The sequence below is a fragment of the Pelodiscus sinensis genome, chromosome 23 (assembly GCF_052426305.1).
Source record: "Pelodiscus sinensis isolate ZL-2025 chromosome 23, ASM5242630v1, whole genome shotgun sequence".
NCBI classification, from domain to species: domain Eukaryota; kingdom Metazoa; phylum Chordata; order Testudines; family Trionychidae; genus Pelodiscus; species Pelodiscus sinensis.
In genome coordinates, this window is record NC_143074.1 from 10,269,157 (window position 1) to 10,293,833 (window position 24,677).

The 24,677-nt window shown below is 46.9% G+C and overlaps 1 protein-coding gene across 2 annotated transcripts in view; it reads right to left on the reverse strand.

Annotated features, from left to right (window-relative positions):
- The window catches only part of MEGF9 (multiple EGF like domains 9), a 116,390-nt gene that overhangs the window by 77,095 nt on the left and 14,618 nt on the right, over positions 1-24,677 (reverse strand). Inside the window, exon 1 of one of the 2 annotated variants that reach the window (XM_089772990.1) lies at positions 3,294-3,360. The exons of the other annotated variant lie outside the window; for it this stretch is intronic. Within the exon in view, the coding sequence (XP_089629116.1) occupies positions 3,294-3,345 (52 nt within the window). The 5' untranslated portion in view covers positions 3,346-3,360. Of the gene's footprint in view, positions 1-3,293; positions 3,361-24,677 lie in introns of those variants that run through there. 2 annotated transcript variants of the gene reach the window in all.

Consider the following 24,677-nt stretch of genomic DNA (forward strand, 5'->3'; position numbering starts at 1 on the left):
ACTTCCCCTGTGACGCCTCCCAGCCACCCTTCCCCCGTGACCTCATCCCTCTGCGCCTCGCCGGCCCCTCCCTCTTGGGCCCTGCCGATCGGCGCCTTTTGCCTCCTGACGCTCCCCGCGCCGACTGCCGGCGCGTTCATGCAGCCCGACGCGGCGGGCTTGGCCGTGCTCTCCACCCCCCGGTGTGTCCGCCCGGCGTCCCCCAGCGTGCTCTGAGTGCGGGGCAGGAGTGCCCCGTCACAGGCTCCGAACTGTACCACTCTGTGTCTATCAAAGGTACTTCTAGGACCTTAATTATCATAGTAAAAGATTGAGGCATTCAGGTAAAGTATATGCCATGACAGGTCACCTGGGAGGTAAAGAAAAGCAATTAACCCACAGAGACACCAAGTGTTACACAGAAAACTTGTAGCAGTGCAGAGACAAGAACGCAGACCAGTGCCCTAACCAGAGAGTCACCCTTCCTCCTGAAAAGCTTGATGGGGCTTGAGAGAAGATTATGGACAATCCTTTCTTCTGGTTTTGCCAATATCCTGCCATGTCCCTGCACAGATTGTGGCCTAGCAGAGAGGAAGAGTGGGGAATGATGGCATCAAGGCTGCTGAGCCTCTTCCCCCTACCTTGTGACAAGGAGCAACATGTGCATGGAAAGCACTCTCCATGCAGGACCCTGGAATTCACAATCCTGCCACCCTTGAAAATTGGAAATGGAATAGACTTATGCACCAAATCGATCAATTCATCCCACTGGCCAGCGCAGTATTGCTCCCTTTAGCACAAAAGATTCCCCTAAGCACTGTCTGTCTGAAAGCAGGAAAGAACTAGACAGCTGCTTTAAAGTCAATTATGAATGTCCCAGAGATTTGACACTGCTGACTATCCAGACTGGGAAAACCTGAAGCTTAAAAGAATTCACTGCCACTATAGGGTTGTGTTGGAAAATGTAAGAATATTTCTGAGGTCACCTCTAACAATTAATCAGATCTGGAATAAAAACTTTTCCTTTACAGGGATAGGCTTTTAGAGAGAACAGCTGGGGTGCTTCTCAGGAAGAGATTTAGGATGGTACCACATTTAAGCAGGGAAGGCTCCCAGCATATTTGTTAGGAGTGGGTTAACCTTGTGTGGTAAATAAAGCTAAAACATCCTGAAAATTATTCAATTGAGTTTCTTATCTGAACAATCATGGGCCATTCTCTTGCCCCTTTAATGCTGACTTCCTGAGATCACTGTAGCGATAGAGGCTCTCTAGCATAGTTGCAGAAAGCACATTTCAAATCCAGGCAGGCCAGAATGCACTCAATCAGAATATATTTGTATTCCCAGTGCCTGTAATAACAATACCTTTATCCACCTTAAGTAACACACTGAATATCTCACATGGATCCAAAGATTAAAAAATTCAAATAAATATTTGTCTACATTTGAATAAATGATGATTTAGTGGATATCCATCAAACAGAAGAGAGGCTAAATATGTCAAGATAATTTGTTCATTTCAAATTATTAACTCTAGGGTGAAGTTTCTCAACTTCCTTCTGATCAAGTAAGGCCTGAAACCAGCATGACTAGTGGGTAAAGATGTAATGAAAGAAAAGCCAAAAGTTGATACTGTATACACAGGGTAGATTCTTTCTGCTCCTACCTATCTGTGTCTATCTTAGACTTTGGTCTTTAACTTGACCAAACACACAAGGAAAAAATGGGAAGGGAAATCTAGTCTCAGGTCTTTGGGAAATTTAATTGAGGGCCCTATCCACTCATACAAAGAAAGCAGTGACTGAAGAGATTCTTATTGAACAAGAAGCAACAAGGGGCATTTATGAACCATCCCCTTTGGGGGACGTATTGCCATCATGGCATCAGAGTATCTGATAAGGACAGAAGGAAAACTAGGGAAACAGAAAATTCCAACCAGGAGCTGCAATGGTGCCTGTAATGTAGTAGGGAAATAGGATCTGGCTGCAAGAGTGTTTTACTGAGGCTGCTGCACAATCTGCAATAAAAACAAACAAAAAAACCACTCATGGCTGGCCCATGTTAGATACTATTGGGCTCATAGTGCTTGGACTGAAGGCTGTAAAACTGCAGTGTCGATACTCAGCTCCAGTTGGTACCCCAGGAGGTGGGGTAAGAAACCCAGAACCCAGGCTCCAGCCTGAACGTAAATATCTAAACTGCAATTTTTTAGCCCCACAGCTCAAGTCCAAGACAGCAGCCAGAGGGGTTTTACTGCAGTGTAAACATATCCTCAGAGTACAGCTGTCCCATCCATAGGATGGTTTGGGGGAATGCCCCAGGCCCTGCAGCCCACTGCAGCCTTCGGGATTACCTGGGGAGGCCAAGTGGGGGACAGCAGCAGGGAGTGGGGGCCCCCCTCACTCATAGCAGCAGTTATGGGAAGCTGAGCGACACAGCAGACTGCTCACTGCCATCTGCAACTGTAACTACTGTAACAAGAAGTTACAACGGCACACATTACATGGCAGATATGGTGTTAAATCTAACCCTAATCTGTTAACATACAGTGAAGGTCCCTGTAAGGCAATGGAGATGTGTTCTTTGCAAGGTCCAAGTTTTGCTTTAAAGCAGGTACATAAAGTTCTCAGGGGAACATCTGTACTCATGCAATTTGGAGGCAGGCAGGCAGGGTAAGGGGTCTACTAGGACAGGATCCAGTGGGAGGGTAGGGAAGAGATGAGGTCCGATCAGGCTGGTGGGGCAGAGTGGCTTCCCTCTGGGTCTCGTACACGCAGCTTCCCAGGAGCATGCTATTTTCCCCTCCCACAGAAGCCTGTGGGTAGGACTGTGCAGACAGAGTCCAGTCATGCCAGTAGTGCAGGCTGTGAGTGGGAAGGTGAGTGGGTGCCAGAGGCTGAAGCCATGCGAACAGCAGAGGCAGCTGCTAATAGCTTCTCCTCTTTCATCCAGGTTGCCATGTAAGAGATCAGTCTTCACCAAATCACACAGAGTGGCAGAGTGCAGATGGCTACTGAATGTGGCCAGAAGCCTGGGTTTTATACTGCAGTGCTATCAGACCACTCACTGATGGCTTGGCATGGGAAGGCATCCTACTGTAGAGGACAGAATAAAGCTGGCCTCCCCAGAAACCTTGAGAAGAATCAAAGAGTTCCCATCTGAGAGCTTCATGGACATATGCAGGGAGGATTCCAGCTCCAGACACATTAGCAAGTTGTTGCAGGCCTACCATGCTGGGTGCAATGTGCAGTGTGCTCTGTGCCTACACAACTGCCTTAACTCACTTGTAGTATGAAAAAAAATTGTGAACTTACCCCAGAAGTCCCCTCCCTGGTGCTCAACTGTCTCAGTGCTTGACTCAGACATCCTGGGAGGAGGGATTGCCACAAAGTGATGAGAAGCTCTTGGTTCTTACGGCTTACCAGCTTGCCATTCTCCTTTTCCCACCCTCCACCATGCAGTTCTCCACGCTGCTGCCAGGAATGTCTTTGCGTGGACCCCCAACTCTATGGCTTGGGAAGCTGGTTTGGTGTCCCCCACACTAGGTTCACATGCAGCTGGTCACAGAAGCAGCACGTTTATGGTGATGCGCCAGACTGTCTGTTTGCCTCCTTTGTTTTGTGATAGGATTGCCTCAGCTCCCTTAATTTAACTCAGCATTGCTGGGTACCCCAGGAGTATCCTTTCTCTACCTTGCACTTGGCTATCTTTCAGCATTTCTTTTGCTGTTTCAGAGCTCTGAGAGAATGGATTCCTCTCCCTATGCCTTGATGAGGTCCAAGATCTCCTGCACACTCCACGCTGGTGCTCTTTTGCACCCCAGAGAACTGGAGCTCATGGGACTTGGACTTATGGAAGTCTTGGCCATATGTGTTGCTCAGGTGGGCTGTCTGCTCAGAGGCGCACTCCCAACAATGGCTACACAGGAAATGAAATTCAAACTGTCCTGGGGCTTTTCCTGTTCACCTGGGGTATGTCTACATTACATTCCTCTTTTAAGTTTATACTCCTTATAAAATGAGGTTTAAGGGTAATTTCGAAAGAAGGGTTTTCTTTTGAAATCAACGCAGGCTAGACATAGTTCTTTTTTCAAAATAGGGTATTTCAAAACAGCGATTATGCAAACAAAACACGAGAAATTCAAATCCGTGCTTCATTTACAGTTTCGTTCATCTGCATTTGCATTCCTCTCTCAAAAGAGGAATGCAATGTAGACTTACCCCTGGAGAGCAGTAGAAGCACAAGTTCTGGTCACAGCTGGTCACTGTGGGATGCCTCACAGAGGCCAAGAACCTCAACTTTCTCTAGGCTGGGTCTATGCTACTATAAATTCAACCAGGCAGTCTGGAATTGCATTACTCCTTGTGAAATCAGAAGTATCCAACATCAACTTGGACAGCCCTTAAAGTTGACAAGATAGGCTTGTTTTGCTGCCAAGCTAAAGCTATCCTTTTTACCTGCGCTTTTATTGGTGCTTGAGATTGTGTGGGGGGGGGAGGGAGGGCCTGCCTCTTGGTGGCTTTATGCCCCCCCTCTTGGGGTCTTTTCTTCTCCTTTTTTATATACTGTGTTTAAAATATTTGAGGCGGCTTACACAATTTTAAATAGAAAGGTGGGGTATAAATTTTATTTTTAAATAATGGAATAGAAGATAGCAGACATGGGCTCACTTCATGTGCACAACTGCAGAGAAAAATACCTAGTTCTTATTGTTACACTTTGGTTCCGTGATGTGATGGGAGCCTCAAGGGTTAAAGCCGACTACCCAGTGAAAACTACTGGATGATGGTGAAAAATTATTTGTATTAAGTGGAATGATATTTTTTAATCAAAACTAACAATTAGCAAATGGTTTTTTAAACTAGCAATTGCCCAATGCTTTTACAGGGTAGAAAACCCTAAACTTAGCTGTACTTAACTAATTACAAACTTCTTTGATTACAATTCAACTATACCAAATCACTGTCTCTAATTTGCTTAAGGCAGCACAGCATGCAAACGAAAAATACAAAAACAAAGCCAATATAACTATAAATAAAAACTCCATCCAAAGCCAGCCCCTTTATGGTTATTTTAGGGCAGCTGGTGGAGTTAGTAATAAATCTACTTTTACAACTTAACAACTCCTGGGCTTCTAACACTTATACTTAGCCTAAGCCTAAGCACAACACAACACAAGATTATACAATTTACACAGTATGGTTAACAGAACTTAGATACACTTTACAGAATTACACAGTGAAATTAACACAATTTAACTATTAATTAAACCAATACATTTAAGCAATACTTACAAATCCAGCAACGATAACACCACAAAGACACACTAGAACTCGGAGCATGCTCAGGACTCGCGCACCCCTATATTTGACTCGAAGGGTGGGGAGGCAGCCTCAGGGTGATTAATCCTTTAGCCGGGCAAAAAAAAGACACATGCCCTCAATACACGGAACCTTTGTCAAACAAAGGGGTTGAGGGTCTTTTATACAAAAATTCGGTGTAATGCCATGCTAGGGTCTGCATTTGGCAGGGCCTGATAAGCTAGTGTAGGGCCTGATAAGGTAGTATGACAATACTGCCCTATAGGAGTTTTTGTGATGTATGCACGATCCCTTCATGGACAGGACTAGATGGGGCATGGTTAGTGTGAGACAGTTGTGTTTTATTACCTTATGTTTTCTTTTTCTCTTTCCTCTAAGACCGTCAAGCTATAGTCAAATGAGGCTTATCTGTAACTGCAGCTAGGCGCTATCTAGTCATGCTCAACTCCTTGTTTTCTGGTGCCTGTGAGTCTCAGGATGCCTGTAAGGTCAAATTCCATTCACAGAAAACTGCATTGTGCTTCCCATGCTCCTCTGAATATCTCACAGTCTGGGTTTTCTGTGAGGGGCCTTGTGTGGCAGGATGGGCTATACGCGAAGGCCATGGACAGAAAAAGCCTGCTTTACAACATGCCCCTGTGGCCATGGCCGAGTGGCCCAAACGCCACTGATTATACCTCCTCCTCGTCCTCATCGCCACCTTTATTGGTGTCGAGTAAAGGTTTCTGTTCAATGAGAAGCACTTGTGCAACAATGAGTCTTGTACAGGCTTTTAAAACAGCGCACCCTAAAACAAGGCAAACAATACATGTTATGAATGTGATGAAAATAGAAACAAAAAGTTCTTTGTATCGTCCTAAACCAAACCATGAGGCTAGCCATCCCATCATGGAACCAAAGTGTAACATGGCGTCACGAACAGGATGTGGTGAATGCCCCTGGGCAAGCAGACCCCCGAGTGAAACTCAGGAAGATGTATTTAGTCATTTAACGTATCACAAATTGGGAGATAACGAGAGTAATAACCCCTCAATGATTTTTAATATAAAAGTAAGGAACTGGGCAAGCCTTAAAAACACAGGCAGCCCCCCTAACAATGTCTTCTCTGGGATGTTTGTTAAGGACACACCACTCTGTCACATTTTATCCGGAAGAGGAGACAAAAGGCCCCGCCTGTGTAACAACAAGGTTAAAAGGGAACGAAACAGACCTGGCAAAACTTTTGACAGCAGCAGAAAACGTTTTAAAGAAATCTGATAGCCACGTGTCAGCCACCCTTTCAGCTACCCATTACCCACGATAGTCCAGGGCACACTCTCTTAATAGAGTTAGTTCAAAAGTTAGAAGAATCCCGAGAGCAAAAGAAATTAAAGCCTGCTTTACAACACTTATAAGTAGGGAGGAAATATTATCTAATGGTTCAGACAGACAGTGTAGGACAGAAGAGCTTTAAACTGGTACAATTGGAACCTCTGGCTTGTCAGATGGGTTACTAACAGACTTGCTCTGTGACCTTCCTCTATGCCTCAGTTTCACCATCTATATTTACCTACCCCGTTAGGTTGGTGTTAAAGAATTGGGTCAATTTACAAAAATTAACACTAAGGACTTGTCAACATGAGGCAATTTCCAAGCATAGCTATACTAAAATAGCTCTTGTACTACAGTTATATTGCTGTCCAGTGTGGACATGCTATTCCAGAATGAAAGTGATGCTGATCACTCAAAAGTGGAGTAAATATTCAGAATAAAAACATTTTTACTCTGGAATAGGATGTTTGCATTGAAGATTTATACAAGTGGAGGAACAGCTATCCCACTATAGCTCTGCTGGGAGTTTTCTCCATGTAGACAAGACCACTAGGTTGCTTTACACTATGTTCAGAGGGCTGAATATAAATAAGAATCAGGCCCCAAGACGCTTAGAATATATGCAGCTATAGAAATACCAAAGAAAACTAAAGAAATGCTCAAGGATTGCTTCTTTCCTTTAATTTGCTTTAAAAGTCTGCTGGGCAGTTTGCTTTTGCTGACTGCATTTTCCTACTGTTTTCATCAACACCTGCAGCCATATAAATGTTCAGTTGATTATAGTTAAGATTTCTATACTCTTTAACCACCCAGGATGTGACAAAGCTAACTGAACACTTCAAGCTTATATATAAACAATATGAGACAAGGATTAAAAGGAATGCTAGCAAACAACGCCAAAATAGCACAAGGCAACCCCCAGACTACCAAAAGTTCAAACTGTGCTTACATATGTACTCCATTGTCTGACATCTCTCGGGAAAGATAATGTCAGAAACATTTTTTTGATACAAGATCAAGACACCTCTGATGAAGCAAGCCTGAAAATGTACAGGCAGTCCCCGGGTTACGTACAAGATAGGGACTGTAGGTTTGTTCTTAAGTTGAATCTGTATGTAAGTCGGAACTGGCGTCCAGATTCAGCCGCTGCTGAAACTGACCGCCAGTTCTGACTTACATACAGAATCAACTTAAGAACCCCAAGCGTCCCCAAGTCAGCTGCTGCTGAAACTGATCAGCAGCTGATTCCAGGAAGCCCGGGGCAGAGCAACTGGGGATGCCTGGGGCAGAGCAGCTGGGGTGCTGCTGGGTTGCTCCAGTAGCGCCGCTCCTCGGCGCTACTGGACCAACCCAGCAGCACCCCATCTGCTCTGCCCCAGGCGTTCTGATTCAGCCGCTGCTGAAACTGACCAGCAGCGGCTGAATCAGGACGCCTGGGGCACAGCAGCTGGGGTGCTGCCGGGTTGGTCCCGTAGCGCCCAGAGCGGCGCTGCGGGACCAACCGGCAGCACCCCAGCTGCTCTGCCACAGGCGCCTGGAGAAAAGCCTAGTCTGCTTGGGGGGAGGGGTGTACTAGCTGCGCCCGCCCTCCCCACCCCAGCAGACCAGGAAGATGCGGGCGGTGGACCGAGACGCACCGCGGTCCCGCCGCCTGGGTCCTCCGCGGCTTTGCTCCCAGTCTCCCTGGTCTGCTGGAGACCAGCAGACCAGGGAGACGGGGAGCAACGCCTCTGAGGATGCCAGCAGCGGGACAGCCATGGGGCGTCTGGGCTGTCCCGCTGCCGGCTTCCCCCGAGGCTTTGCAAAGCCTCAAACTCTCATATTCTGCAGAGTGGAAACACAGTTGCCAATCAAGCCCCTGGACACAGTGGAACATTGGTTCTGGTGCCCTGAGACAAGCACAGAATGGTGGGATCCACATGGTGCTTCAGGTATAGGATGATCAGCAGCAGCTACAAAACTCCCGAACGTGCAAGGCCACTTTCATGGAACTCTGCAAATGGCTTTCCCCCGCGCTGAAGCACAGGGACACCAAAATGAGGCCTGCTCTAACCAGGGAGAAGCTCTAGAGGTCCCAGGTTCAAGTCTGCCTGTTGGCAGTTACACATGTAAAACATGACCATTCTGACGTGGGAACATCTTGCATTGGTGTGAATGGCAACTCAAAGTGTGAGGCAGCAGAGAATCAGATTCACTCTGGATGTGTGCGCACATGCACATGCAGATATTAAAACTTGCTTTCCCATGCCTAAAGCCAGGTCAGTATTAGGAACTTCCACCTCTATAGTCATGTCACTGAGGAATATGATTCATCCCTAATAGTTGACAAAGCCCTGGCTGGGATGATTTAGTTGGGGTTGATCCTGCTTTGGGCAGGGGGCTGGACTCGATAACCTCCTGAGGTCTCTTCCAGCCCTAGGATTCTATGTGCCAATTGCCCTGAGAAAGCTTGCAACACCCAACAGCTACTGGTCAGTTGGGAATCAATTTGGAGAGAAGTCTACAGTGGGGGCTGCTGTGATCCAAGTAGCCAAGGCAATCAATACCAGCCTCCCAGCACTGGGATCTCTGCTGCTGGTTTAAGTTATTTACCTAGCCACACTTTCACTTCAATGCTTAAAGGGCAGCTCTTTAATGTTTTAAGTGTAGACTTAAGTCATTTGTGCTACTGGGCCAACAGGACATTCAAGTCTCTGTTGGATTGTTCTCTCATTATTTACTATATCACCGCATTAGAAATGCGTGGATAAACCGGTCTCTCTGGTTTCACAAAACAGGTCACTTGGAGGAAAGAAAAGAGAGCCTAGTAAGAAATACAAGTAGATACTAGAATGAGGATGATTTTAAATGGGCATTGTCAGTGATTGGATATTAAACCTGCCAGCTTTGTACGGGTGTGCAGGCGTGTACATAGGCTATGATCATTGCACCATCCATTCTGATGACTCTATTCTTCTCAACTGGCAGGCTAATGAAACTTCAGTGAAACCTGTACTTAAGACATTTTTTACATTTAAACTGTTGTAATGTTTTTATATGTGCGTGTGAAGTATTCCTAAAGCTGATGGAATGACAGAATTGAATGGATTCCTCTTAAATTACTAGGTTCCAATCACCATTTACTCATTTTAAATAGGGAAATGCAAATAATTGTAAGCTGTTGATAATATGGACTATTCTAATTACTTTACTGTTTCTAAGATAGGCCAAATTCTCTTTTTATCATGCTGGTTCAATGCATTGAAGTCAAGGAGCCAACTTAAGACCTGATGTAAGCAAGTGCCACGCCCCCTGGTGTTTTACTGGATCTTAGTGGTTCAAACTAGGGCTGTCCACATGTTGTCGACTACACAATTAACCACTACACCTGGGCTTATCAGTTAATCTTGTCCACTACATGCACTCTCCCCCTCCCTGCTGCCTCTGTATTAGAGGCAGCTAGGAGCAGGGGAGGAGTGGAAGCTAGTGCCCATGAGGAGCTGGCTTAAAAGCTGGTCCCCCAGAAGCACCAGATCTGCCCCACCTCGCTGCCTCTGATAGAAAGGCAGCAGTGTAGAGGGTGAGGGGGGCAGATGGGAGTCGATATATTCAGGGAGTCAGCTTTTAAGCAGGCTCTCCACACGTGCCAGCTCTGTGGACCCACCTGCCCCGCTTTGTTGCCTCCTACAGCGGCAGCAGGGGGTTGGAGGTTAGAGGTAGGTAGGACCCAGTGCTGGGGGGAGCTGGCTTAAAAGCTAGTTCCCCCCAGCACCAGCTCCACAGTGCCACCTGCCTCCCACCCCACGCTGCTGCCTATCAGAAGCAGCAATGTGGGAGAGAGGGGCAAGGAAGGCTGCCACAAAGCGGCCTCTGTCTGCAGTGGTCTGGGCTCCCCACAGAGAGGCTGCTCCACAACAGCAGTCCCTGCCTGTGGGGGTCTGAGCTCCCCACAGGCAAGGACTGCTGCCATGGAGCAGCCTCTGTCTGCGGGGATCTTGGACACAACCCCCCCTCATCCGTGGGCAGAGGCTGATGCTACCACATGCTACTGCCTCTGTATCAGAAGCAGCAGCATAGGGCAGCGTTTGGGAACTGGTCTGCATGGGAAGCTGGTTTTTAAAGTGGCTCCCCTCGTGGGATCTACTCCCACCTGCCACCCCATGGTGCTGCCTCTGCTACAGATACAGAAGTGTGGTGTGGCAGGGGGCTCCCTGGGAGTGGGGTCAGGAGTATACTGGCTGCTGGCCCTGCCCCCAGGGACTATCAAATAGTCACGTAACTGCTAAAAATTTAATGTGGTTACAAGACTATTCAGTTACACAGTATCTAACATCCCTAGTTCAAACTGATGAGTAGATGCCTTGCATTACTCTTACGTTAAAGCACCATATTCCAAGATGGTGTAAATCAGCATCCCGCCATCACAGCAAACATGCTAAGTGCCCAGATGGTGTAAGTTGCTGTTGCTCCTTTGAAGCCAGTGGGCCTTATCCTCAACTGTAGTAAATCAGCAAAGAACACCTGAAGCTCTTTAGATCCATTCTGCAGAGATGTAGGTGATGCCACCAAAGGCGAGGCACTGCAGAATCAGGCACAAAGGACACCAAGATCAATAAAAGCTAAACTGCAGAGATACTTCCATGATGAGAAAAAAAAAAAAAAAAACCACCCTCAGCCCAACTTTTTTCTAGATGAAAGAGTAGAGGAAAATATATACACAAAGAGCTCAGTATCATGGTATGAAGTAGAACTTCATAAACATTAATGAATTAAACTTCACAAAAAACACACCTGTGACATCGCAGAAGGGTGGCAATATCATCTTCATTTTACAGATGAGGAGGATGATCTTGAGAGTCTGGCAAAAAGATCCTGAGTCTGAAAACCAGAGTCCCAAAATCCTAACTGCAATCTAAGGATATGTCTACACTATCAATCTTACAGGCTTTGAATTAGCGGGTCTAGTGAATACATGCTAATTCAAACTGAGAGGGGCACTCCGGTTGACATTGGTAGTCCTGCTTCTATGAAGAGTAAGGGATGTGCAAGGGAGAGTGTTCTCCTTCGACTTCCTGCAGTGTGGATAGTGCCAAAAGTCAAGTTAAGGTACTTCAACTTCAGCTACACAATTAACATATCTTAACTCAATCTTATTCCATAGTGTAGACTAGGGATGTTAAATATCCATTAACTGAATAGTCAATTAGCCTCACGAATTCTTATTGGCTGCTCAACTATCCTCTAGTCCCCAAGGGTGGAGCAGCAGCCAGTGCGCTCCAGCTCCACTCCCGAGGAGCCGCCTGCCAATGTGTGCTGCTGCCTCTATTTAAAAACCAGCTTCCCTCAGACTAGCTGCCTTTTGCCCCATGCTGTTGCCTCCGATAGAGGTAGCAACATGAGGTGGCAGCAGCCCCTGTCTGGGAGGGTGGAGCTGAGTTCTGAGATCTGGCGAGAGCTGGAACCGAGCCAGGCTGCCTGCCCACATTGCTCCTAATACACTTTAAATGCAGAGCAACAGCGGGGGTAGGACCTGGACCTAGCACGAGCCAGGACTTAGCCTGGCTGCTGACCAGCCTGATTAAAAAAAAAGAATTACTAGCAAAAGGTAGGGGGGGAGGAATGCAAGTAGTCTATATCATTCACCTTTAAGCTTTTGCTTATCAGTTAATCGACTACACTATTACATCCCCAATGTAGATATATCGTAAGGGAGCTGCAGGTGTTCAACACCTTTGAAAAATCAGGCCCTAACATCACACATCAAAGTCAATGACAGCAGCAAGCTCTTTAAGGCATGGACAGCCTCTGACTTGTATGTGTGTATAGTACCAAACATAAAGAAGCCCTGATCCTTCATTTGGGGCCTCTAGGGATTATAATAAGAAGTCAAGAACAAAACTCCCTTTCTTTGACACCGAAATCTATCTTCTGATGGCAAAATCATTCTTCCTCCATAATTGACCTAAAATTTGGCTTTTTATGTAGGGAAACCAGCACTGTAGTCTCATTTCATCCCAGAAATATTTTGGTCACCAATTCATGTTAATTGTAAGTGGATATGGGTTGCAAACAGTACTTCCTGAAATGAAACAAATGAGAGATGAAACAAAATAGAGGATTCAAATGTGGTGCTTCACTACGAATTAACGTCACAGGCATGCTATTAACGAATAGTAAACTTCCTGGAACAAAATGCTCCCAGTCAAATAGTTAAGTCAAGGCAAAGACATTCATCATCTGGAGTCAGTCTTGGATTTCTCAACAGCAGTTGAAAGCATGTTAATCATAATACATACTTTGCAGAAAATGTATGCCCTGTATTCCCAGTTTGCTCTTGGAGAAAGAAGCTCTATTGGCAAGTATAACATTCGCTTGCTTTTTCTTACATAACAGGTATTGAGTTGTCTACAGCTGTGAACTCTCTCATAGTGTAACTCATTAGTGAGTTTCTCTCTGCTCCCACCTTGGTATTGTGTAGCTCACTGTTTGGTGTGTTTTGTATAGTCCAATTTGCACCTGACCCATAGGCTACGTCTACATTGGCAAGATTTTGCACAAAAGCAGGTGCTTTTGCGCAAAATCTTCCCACCTGTCTACACTGGCCATGAGTACTTGCGCAAGAGTACTTGGAGTTCCCAGTGGCTTGGCTGTACCTGTGTCAGCTCAGATAAACCAAGTGTCTGGTAGCCAGCTAGCAGCTTACCCTTTCAAGCTGCATTCCAAAGTTTGAAAAACCCTGCTCTAGAGACTCACACCCAGGGCTCTAGAAGCCTGAGGTTTAATCTCCAGTGAGGACAAGGACAGTCATCATAAACACTCTATCGTTCAGTGCTGGGGATATGGTAGGTAGTCATAACTGCAGCACATATGAACTCATGGGTTTTTTGTTTTCTGGTACTGCACCTTGCATAGGGTTGCCAGGTGTCTGGTTTTGAACCAGACAGTCCGGTATTTGAACTTTCTGTCCAGGAAACAAATTAAGTACAGGCAGTCCCCGAGTTATGCGGATCCGACTTATGTCGGATCCGCAGTTACGAACGTGGTTCCTCTCCCTGGTCTCCAGCAGACCAGGGAGAGGAAGCAAAGCGGCGGAACACGTGGGCAGCGGACAGGGCTGTCCGCTGCCCACGCGCTCTGAGGCTTGGCTCTGCTTTGCCCCCCCCCCCCCGTCCCCCTGGTCTGCAGACTAGAGGGAGGGGGGGGGCAAAGCAGAGCCAAGCCGCGGAATGCCCGGCCAGCTGACAGCCCAGACCGTCTGGGCTGTCAGCTGATCGCGCGCTCCGCGGCTTGGCTCTGCTTTGCCCCTCCCCCCCCATCCCTCTGGTCTGAAGACCAGGGGGACGGGGGACAAAGCAGAGCCAAGCAGAGCCAAGCCGCGGAGCACGCGGGCAGCGGACAGCCATGGCGCGTCTGGGCTGTCCCGCTGCCCCCGTGCTCTGTGGCTTTGCTCCAGACACCTGTGGTACAGCAGCTGGGGTGCTGCCAGTTGGTCCCGTAGCGCCGCTCTGGGCGCTACTGGACCAACCGGGCAGCACCCCAGCTGTTCTGCCCCAGGCGTCCTGATTCAGCCACTGCTGGTCAGATTCAGCAGCAGCTGAATCAGGACGCCTGGGGCAGAGCAGCTTGGGGGCTGCTGGGTTGGTCCAGTAGCGCCGAGGAGCGGCGGCGCTACTGGACCAACCCAGCAGCACCCCAGCTGCTCTGCCCCAGGCGTCCCCAAGTCAGCCGCTGCTGAAACTGACCAGTGGCTGACTACAGGAAGCCCCTGCCCCGGGCTTCCTGGAATCAGCCGCTGATCAGTTTCAGCAGCAGCTGACTTGGGGATGACTGGGGTTCTTAAGTTGAATCTGTATGTAAGTCAGAACTGGCGTCCAGATTCAGCCGCTGTTGAAACTGATCAGTTTCAGCAGCGGCTGAATCTGGACGCCAGTTCCGACTTACATACAGATTCAACTTAAGAACAAACCTACAGTCCCTATCTTGTACGTAACCCGGGGACTGCCTGTACGTTTTATTATCAGGAGTATCAGTACGTAGTTGCGTACTGCCTGGCTGGTAGACATGCTCATACTGTGTGAGCATGTCTACCAACCAGGCAGTATGCATCTATGCAATAGGAGGGAGCGGGGGCACAGCAACATGGAATCCTAAGGGCGGACTCGCCCATGCACCCTGCTGGGACAGTGCACGGGACAAGCAGCGCCCCGGGATCTGTGTGTGCCTGGGTCAGCCCTGCTCCCTGCCAGCTGGTTCCCCCCCAGCCAGCCCCGCTTCCCCCAACCTCCTCCCGGCCAGCCCTGCTTCCCACCGGCCATTTCCTTCCCCTGATCTCCTACGGCCAGGCCTGCTCCTCCCGACCTCCTCCCAGCCAGCCCTGCTTCCTGCCAGACGGTCCTACCCCCTCCCCCCTCAATCTCCTCTGGCCAGCCCCTCTCCCCTCCTGGCCGTTCTGAGATCACGTGTGTCCATTGTTGTTTTTTTTTAAACCCATCTGGTAACCCTAATCTTGCACAATAGGGCCACATCCCTTACCTAGGGTTTTTAGGCACCAGGGTAATAAAAACACTAAGTCATCATAAGTATCTGAATAACTGAGGGCAAAATGGGGAGAGTAAAGACCATCAAACCTAAGCAGGATTCCCTACTGAGGCAAATAATCCATTGGGCCAAATTCTACTAGCAGGTCTTATCCACCCTAGGGATTCACTCAAATTGCAGTCACCAGTGTAATCTCTAGCACAGACAAAGCTGCTATTTGCATTGGAAGATGTGCCCCCTGCTGGAAAGCATTGCAAACTCCAATTGTGTAAACAACCCCTTTGCAAGTCTGCCCTAGTAGCTGTATTGGGGTCAAATCCCCAAGGCAAAGAGGAGGCAAGTTCTACCATTAAAACTTCCGAGAGAGTTTTGACCTAAGTAATATGGTTTGAAGAGAAGGAAAGGCCACAAAAATGGGGGGAAAAAAGCCAGACTGAAAAATATGACAAAGGCAGAGAATGAAGGGACTGCTATAAATAGAAAAGGAAGCTGTAAGAAAAGACAGAGACAATATCCAGACCGGACAGGAGCCAACAGGTCTGCATTCTCATATGATTTGGGAACTTTGTTTATGAAAACTCTGTGGATGAACTTTTTTTTGCGCTTGGTATCATGGAATCAGAAGATTAATTTAAAATAATAATTAGAAAACCACCTATCAGCCCTTCTAGACTGCCTATTCGAGCTGTAAGGGGAAGGGAAGTATGAAAATGAAACCATTTTATACACTCTATCTTGTGTTATGCAATTCAATTTACTTGGTTTCCTAAAGCAGTAAAACAAAACCATATATTTAATAGCAAAGCAAAGGTGTGGAGGGAAACTGGCATGGATTCAGCTGATTACTCAGACAAGCTATCCCTATTCTGTAAGAACAGCACCTAGTTTACAAGTTCACGCAAAAAGTCTCTCCTGTTTCCAAGTCCTCTATTCTGATACAGAGATATAAAAGACCAGGTCATATTTTTCTCCTCTATATATGGCCACTTTTATGGTGCTTACATGTTACTAGGTCTGGATGTTGGGCAAAACAAACCAATATAGCTACGTTTTGTTTGCTTATAGTATGAAAGGTAATAAATAAAGCTGATCAGAAAGAGGAAGTCTGATATGTCAACATTTGTTTTTATCCCAAAAATAAACTTTGTGAAATAAAAAAGTTAAACATTTTTTGATCAGAAACAATCAAAAAATGTTCAACTTAGATTTTTCCAAATGAAAAAGGTCACTAAAACTTTTTCTCCATAAAAAGTTTCAACTTTTCACAAACCCCATTTTCCAATGGAAAAATGCTTTTTTTAATTCAACCAGCCTTAATAATAAATAATAAAATAATAAGCAACAATAATACTCTTAAAGCACCTTTCATGCAAGGGTTTCAAAGAACTTTAGAATTACATGATTTATTACTGATATTACAGTACACATAGTTGCTCCAATCAAGATGAGGGCCCCACTGTACTAGGAACTGCACACGTACAGCGCACAAGGCAATCCCTACTCCACACACGTTACAATCTAGACAAAGGATGGGAGAAAGGCAGTACTATCATCCCCACTGCAAGGCCATCTTGGAAGTCTGTGGCAGAGCTAGGAATTGAATCCAGGTGTTTTGAACATTAGCCCAATGCCTTAACCATAGGACCATCCCTCCTTGTTCCCTGTTCATTCAAACATGACTAAACTATGCTTTACAGTTCTCCACTACAGCACAAGTATTAGAGGCAAATCCATGTATCAGCGTGACCTCTTTTGCAGTTTTCCTGATGTTGAAGAATCTGTATGGTGGAATCTCCAAGTGAGGATGGCAGGGAGAGAGGGGGAACCACATACCCCACCTGTCCCCTCACAGGGGAGAACTCCCCATGGGATCCAACACCCTGGCATTGGGATGTGGGCTGGGACATGAATCTGGCCCATTATATTCAGTGTACATATGAGAACAGAGCTCAGCAATATAACACTAAAAAAAGCTCCCATAACTCTAATCACTGAACTGGGGCTGTCCCAGAGCCTTGGAAGTCCCATTCTGTGGCCTCACTAGTGTACCACCACTACTCCAGAGCACTGCATCTCAGATTGCAGAGAAAAAAAATGTGAGAGTTCTGCAGGAAATCAGAACATTGCAGGGTAAGTAAAGCTGTCACATTTCACTTCAGGTGAAACTGTGCAAAGGAAATGCCTTCTGACCCTATTCTCTGCACGAAGGACATCTGCTTATTATTTCCAGGAACTGGAAAACCTACACCTTCCCAGGCTACAGGGCAATGGAGTCTGCTGGGCTCCTTTCTAGGATCTAAGGCTGTCCCCCATTCAGAAACTCTGTTTCTAAATAACAGTGTTAGCATGAAAAGACCTAGTAAATCCCAATCTGCTTGTAATCAACAGTTGTGAAAGGGATTCCATAATCCCTGGGTCAAGAATCAAATAAATGTGAGGGCAGGGCATGTTGCACACAGCATTAGAATAAAGGTTACAGGGAATTATTAACAATCTATTTTAGGAACAGTGAGATCTTCTGACTCAGGTGGTGTCCTCAGAATGAGTCACTGCTCAACTCCAAGAAGTACAGTGATCACTGTGATTCTTTCTTATGGTATGATTACAACTGTTTCCTTAACATAACACTAACCTTGAATGAACACTGGGTGACAGAAGACATTAATTATATACCTCAAATTAGACAGGTTTCCCTTTTTTGCTAGGATGCTGCTACAGTTTCCCATCCAGTGTTCAAATTACTGCTGAGGATTGGCAAAGGGCGCCCACACACAATCACCCTAACGTAGCCTATTTTTGTTTCCCATATATCCTCCCACCTCTCTGATCTCACCCTTATCTGGCCTTTTAGACTTTAAGCACTTTGTGAAAGGGACTTATTTCCTCAGGTTTGTACAGCACCTAACACAATGGAGTTTCACTTGGATGAGGCTGCTACGAGTTAGAGTCCCAACAACACAGAGCTGTCAAAGCAGCTTTCATGGGCTCCCAGGAATGGAAAAGAGGGGGCAAGAAAAAAAACATACACTGCAGCTATGTGTCAGCCACTTCATCTTTCTTGTCTTTTTACTCTGACGGTTGGAACTGTGTGTGCACAGACCTACATCAAACACCCCATACACTGAGAACAATCCTTATGAGTATGGATTAGAGAGGTAGTGGAAGCTCCAATATTTTGGCATTTAAGCTAGACTAGATAAAGATGCAGAAAAACACCCCGAAGGAAATAATCAACATTAGGAGGGGATTGGATTAGAGGATAGGACAGGTTGTTTTCACATCTCTATCTTCCATGAGCCTCCAAATAGATGCTCTTATAATTCTTAGGCCACATAATGCAGTCAACAAATTCTCTATTGTTACCAAGAAAACATGAATGCACTATACTAATGTAAGTGGCCCTTAAAAGAAAGGATCTATGGAAATTGAAATACTGTAGTTCAAGAGGAAGCTATTGAAAAGACAAGCATGTTGAAATGGATCATAATCAATTTAAAGAACTGGGCACAATATAATAATCTCACACAGCTCTTACAGTAAAGCCAGTACTTTAAAAATACACATGGCATTAAATCATCTACCCAGAAATATATGCCATCATTTCCATAAATAATACAAGATCAAAACAGTGTTAACTGCATTCTCTGTTAATAGAGACAGCCAGTCGAACTACAGTGTAAAGCTGCTCAAAAATTGATGAAATATAATTTATAGGGAAAGAAAAGAAGCAGATTCAGCTGAAAGCACACTGCAGGCATGAGCAGTAATGTAGGTAAAAGGTTAAACTTTATAGGCTGCATATAAAGCTTGTGAAATGTCAAATTAGCCACCTTTATCACTGATTTAGTAATCGCCATGAAGAGCTGGGATGGAGGTGGAAGGAATAAATCACTCTCAAGGAAGGAGTGTCCTCCTGTTTCGAAGTATACCTACACCCTAGGTTATGGGTTGAGTAGCAGTAGCTGCAGGTCCAAAATATGTCAGCAGCCATAACCAAAACAATAGGGACACATATGGGGAAAATTCCAACTACTTTTCCAGATTCTCAGTAGTTAATTAACCTGGCAACTAAACTGCGAGGTAGATGACTATTATATTATGGACATTAAGGCATGGATAGATTAAGAGCACAGATTTTTTCCCATTACACTCCACAGCAAAACTCCCATTGATTTCAAATGTGAATTGTGGCTGGTCCCAATTAACTTGTACAGGTGACCAAGCAAGCCAGCAGCTGTAGTCCATCTGCGATTGCTAATGGCAAATACATCCAACAGCCTGACATGGAGCACTAGAGAGGGAGAGCTCTAAGCATCAACAGCAAAATTTTTCCCAGGTGTCTGGCTGGTGATTCCTGCCCACATGCTGAAAGTCTAACTAATCACCATATCTGGGGTATTTGGCATTGGGAAGGAATTTTCCTTCAGGTCAGATTGTCAGAGTGACTGGTAGGGATGTAAACTATCATGTATTTGTGTAAGTGTGTAACCACTGGATTATTTTAGTGGTTACACCTTTACACACAGGGGCAAACAGGAGCCAAAGCTGGCTCCCAGCAAGTTCTAGCTCCCCTCCACCCCACTGCTGCTTCTGCCTTTATCAGAGGCAGCAGCAGGGGGGGAGGGAAGGTGGGGCACGTGGCTCTGCAGGAGCCAGTGCTCCTTCCTGGGCCCACCCCCCCCCAGCCTTGCCAGTGCCTTTGTGGAAGGGAGCAGGGTAGGGGCGACAGTAAAAGCAGGCTCCCAACAGGCACCTCCCCCACTTACTGCCTCTGATACAGAGGCATCAAGGAGTGTGTGTGTAGTAATTAGGATTAATCAACAAAACCAGGCTTATTGGTTAATTGTGTAACCAACTACAGGCAGTCCCCGAGTTACGCAGATCCGACTTATGTCGGATCCGCACTTACGAATGGGGCTTTTCTCGCCCCAGAACTCGCGGGTGGTGGGACCACCCAGACGCGCAGTGGTCCCGCCACCGCGTCCTCTGCGGCGAGAAAAGCTGCTCCGGGTGTCCCTGGTCTGCTGGGGGGGGGGGGGGGAGCACACCTAGTGCACCCCCTCCCCCCAGCAGACCAGGCTTTTGTTGTGGACGCCTGGGGTAGAGCAGCTGGGGTGCTGCCGGGTTGGTCCTGGGGGGACCTACCCGGCAGCACCCCAGCTGTTCTGTCCCAGGCTCCAGATTCAGCCGCTGTTGAAACTGATCAGTGGCTGATTCCAGGAAGCGGGGGGCAGAGCAACTCTGCCTCGGGCTTCCTGTAGTCAGCCTCTGGTCAGTTTCAGCAGCAGTGGCTGAATCTGGAGCCAGTTCTGAGTTACGTACAAATTCAACTTAAGAACAAACCTATAGTCCCTATCTTGTACGTAACCCGGGGACTGCCTGTACACACTAACATCCCTAGTCGTTCGGGGTTCTTTTTTTAAACTTCCTCTGCATTTTGAGGCATAGGTCACTTGCTGGTTTGAAGTAGAGTAAATGGTGGACTCTCAGTAAACTTCTAATCTTTACATCAAGATTTGAGGACTTCAGTGACTCAGCCAGAAGTTAGGTGTCTATTACAGAACTCGGTGGATAAAGTTCAGCAGCCTGAGATATGCAGGAGGTCCAAGCAGATGATCACAATGGTCCTTTCTGGCCTTAAAGTCTCTGAGTGGCAGAATTGGAAATATGACCCAGTAGTCTGATTCCCATCACTTAGCCTGCTCTGTGTTAGGCCCACAATCTCCCGTTAAGGTTGCCAGCTGTCCGGTTTTGAACCGGACAGTCTGGTATTTGAGCTTTCTGTCCGGGAAACTGAGAAAATACCAGACATATACATGTCTGGTATTTTTAAATTAAATAAGTTTTATTATCATCTTGAGTATCAGTACGCAACTACACAGTGGGGGAGGGGGGAGCCAGGATGGGATGGAATCCCCGGGGCTGGACTCGCCCGTGAGCTCTGCCAGCCCTGCTCCCTACTGGCTGGTTCCCCCCTGCTCTTCACCCCCAGCCAGCCCCACTCCGCTCAGCCTCCTCCCAGCCAGCCCTGCTCCCCGCTAGCCAGTTTCCCCCGCTCTTCCCCCGCAGCCAGCCCCACTCCCCGACTTCCGACCCTCTCCCAGCCAGCCCCACTCCCCACTGGCTGGTTCTCCCCCCCACCCGATCTCCCCCAGCCAGCCCCTCTCCCCCCGACCTCCTCCCAGCCAGTCCTGCTCCCCTTGAACTCCTCCCAACCAGCTCTGCTCCCCACCGGCTGGTTTTCCCCTGCTCTTCCTTTCCCTCCCCCCGACCCACGGATCAGCCCTACTCCCCCTGACCTCCTCCCAGCCAGCCCCGCTCCACCCTACCTCCTCCCAGCCAGTCCTGCTCCCCTCAACCCCCTACCAACCAGCCCCACTCCCCACCAGCTGGTTCCCCCCAGATCTCCTCCTCCCCCCTCCCATCTGAGATCAAGTGTGTCCAGTATTTTTATTGAAACCATCTGGCAACCCTATCCCCTGTCCTTTTATGACTCATCACTATAGCAACTAAGCACCTCCTGTGTAATGTATTCATCCTCCCTATCTCACAGTGATGTTGAGAAGTGCTATTTTTCCCATTTCACAGATGAGGAGCTGAGGTACAGGGCGACAAAATGATTTGCCTGAGTTCAGAGAGGTCAACTGTGGCAAAGCAAGGAGCCGCACAAAGTTTTCACAATTCTCAGATTACTTCTGTAACCATTAAACCATTTTTCTCCTTCTTCCTAGAAAGGGAGTGGTGGCACTATTGTTCCCATGGCAGAAAGCTGGGCTGATGATATGCTAGTGACATGCCCCAAAAACTGTTTTTGGGAACATTCAGACAAATCCTGAGAAAGGGTTCCCATTTAGGTAGCGTGAAGGACAGCTATAAACAGCTCAGGAACACTGGCAAGATAAACACAATAGTTTTAAGGCATGTATAGCGATAAATACTATCAAATACCCAAGATTGTCATGGCTGGCTGTTCTTCTCTTGACTTATGTAGGGGCTAATGAATTCAAAATGTTAGCTGATCATCATAGTAAATCTTATCATAGAGATCTGAACCTTGGAGGGAGAGGCAATACTGCAGAAGTTCTGCAAAGAAAAACTCTGAGCTCTCATGCTTAGACTCTGAATTGGTTATATTTATGGGCAAGCTTTACTTCTATTACTTGTCATTCATAATATATGTCTAATATGAGTAGTGTTAGTGTAAACAAACACAACTCCACTAAGGTTGCTTCTACTCAGGGTGTGGTATAGGGGTGCAGGGCATGAGATAACCCCTCCCTCCCCCCGCCCTACTGCTTTCCCCAAGTCCTCGCCCCACCTCTTCTCACCACTGCTCCACCTCCACCCCACCCCGCTCCTTGCCCAAAGCCTCTGCCCCCTCCTTTCCCAAGCAACACCGGGAGCCAGAGTATAGCAGAGTGGAGTTTGTAACAATACTGCCAATCCTGCACTGCCCAGGCCCCATGCTCCCCCCGCAAAGCCCAGGGCCCAGGACAACCACCACAAACCATCCTATGGATGCAACATCTCTGCTTCTGCTTCCACTTCCACCTCCTCTGAAACAGGACACATGTGCCTGGAGTACAAATTCTACAGCTAACCCTGAAATCCTCCTTAGGTAGAAGAGTCCTGTTCATCTCACTTAATCTATTCTTCCATAGAAGGACCAGAAAGCCCATCTTCTAGCCATATTCTGCAATTCTTCATGTGTTGCTGACTCTCAGTGGAATTAATAGGGAACAGCCAAAAAAGCATCAACCAGGAAAGGAATTCAGTAATTAAACAATGGGCTAGCTTTAGTAAGATCAAACATTCCTAGGCAGATTAGTGTTATGTCATCATGTTTAGATGGTCTGTTCTCTGCACTCAGTGATGTATGTTCTGGCAAACTCCAGCCAAGCATCTCTCTCTTCTGTTTGATGAAAACAGCAGAGGGCTTGATTGTCACATACCTAACTCATCCTTACAAGACCCCCACTATTCTGCTAGACTGCAATACTGGTTATGGGGAAGACAGATGGGACTACTCACCTGAAATTCCCCACTATGCCTCAGCAAAACGATGGCCAGGAGCAGCAAAAACTGTGATGTTCCCAAGAAGGCAATGAAGTAATTCACTCCTCTTCCAGAAAGAATAAACAGGAGCTGAATTCAGGTTTTGAATCCTAACAGGGCCTATGGTCCTTTCCTGGTGTGCAGCTAGTCACTGCCTGTGTAGGCAGGGTACATGGCAGAGTTCCAATCTAGCCTTAGGTAGCAAAGAGGATATAAAAATCCCTACCTTGGGGGCAGATTCTGTCCCCCTTTTCCTCATATTCATGCCAATCAACATGTTACTGTACAATAATCCTTGCCGATTCCAATGGATGCTCAGTGTAACCCAAAAAGGAAGAATCAAATACTCTATGGGCACCCAAGGTTTGAAGATAATCAGAGCCCTTGTTTAGCTTTTATACAGGAGATACCTACAAAGTCATTGCCGCAATCTAATTTATGTAGGCAATTCAGTCCCTGTAAGCTGTTTTTTCTTTTAATATATTCTTAATGGAGAAAAGCAGAAACAATCCATTCTCCCCAGCTACATGTTCCCAAGAGAAACATCAGCTCCTTGCAGCCAGCATGGAAATGAGGTTATTTCTATTGATACAAGATGTATCTTGAAAGTAGCAATATCCCACTTTCTCTTGAGAGCTTGGCCAATCAGATCAGTTTGGCGGAAGCATTTCCTGCCTTCCAAACGGCATTAACGTTTTAATTTTATGAGCAACAGAATGAATTACCTATGTGTTTCAAATCCAAGGGTCTGACTCAAAACCTACTAAAAATCTTTCCAATGACTTAAGGGCCTGATCCACAGTACATTGGAGTGCAGTGCTGTGACCTGCTTCACACGTCCATAGATGGTAAGAAAGAAGAGGTGGATGGGAAGTGGGCCTAACAGTCTTTGGACTACCTCACAGGACAGCAGGCGCAGCTGGGCTGGCACAGGACAAGGGAAATAATTTGTTACTGTAATGAGCAATAGCTGATTACTTACTACTTTAGAGTAAGGGGATTTGGAAGCAGAGAAGGGACTCTGAAAGGCAGTCATGATCCTTTCCTTGGTCTGCCACAGCTGCCCATTACCCCTTATTCACACTTCTGGGGTAAGTTTCAGTCTCACCTTTGAGGGACACACCTCACTGCTATGTTTTATGGGGAAGGGAAAAGAGACTGGTGGCTTTAAAGGCTGACAGTTCTCTTGACAGCAAATTATTTCAGTTCCCATCATGGGTATCAGGTATGTACGGCAGGGGAAAGCTCTGCTCTCCCAAACTGCTAGGCATAGCCCCACCCACACTCTGCCCCGACTACTGTAGGTGTTCTGGGGGTGAAGTGTTGCTGCCCCTAGCACCCGCCCTCCTCCCTCCCCCACTGTGCTCCAGGGCTGGAGAGGCTGGGCTGGGAGGTGCAGCACACTCTGCCTTTTCCCTCCCTGGTGCTCTGCATGGCCAGCCCAGCCCAGCCTCTCCAGCCCCAGAGCACAGGGGGAGGGAGGAGGCAGGGTGT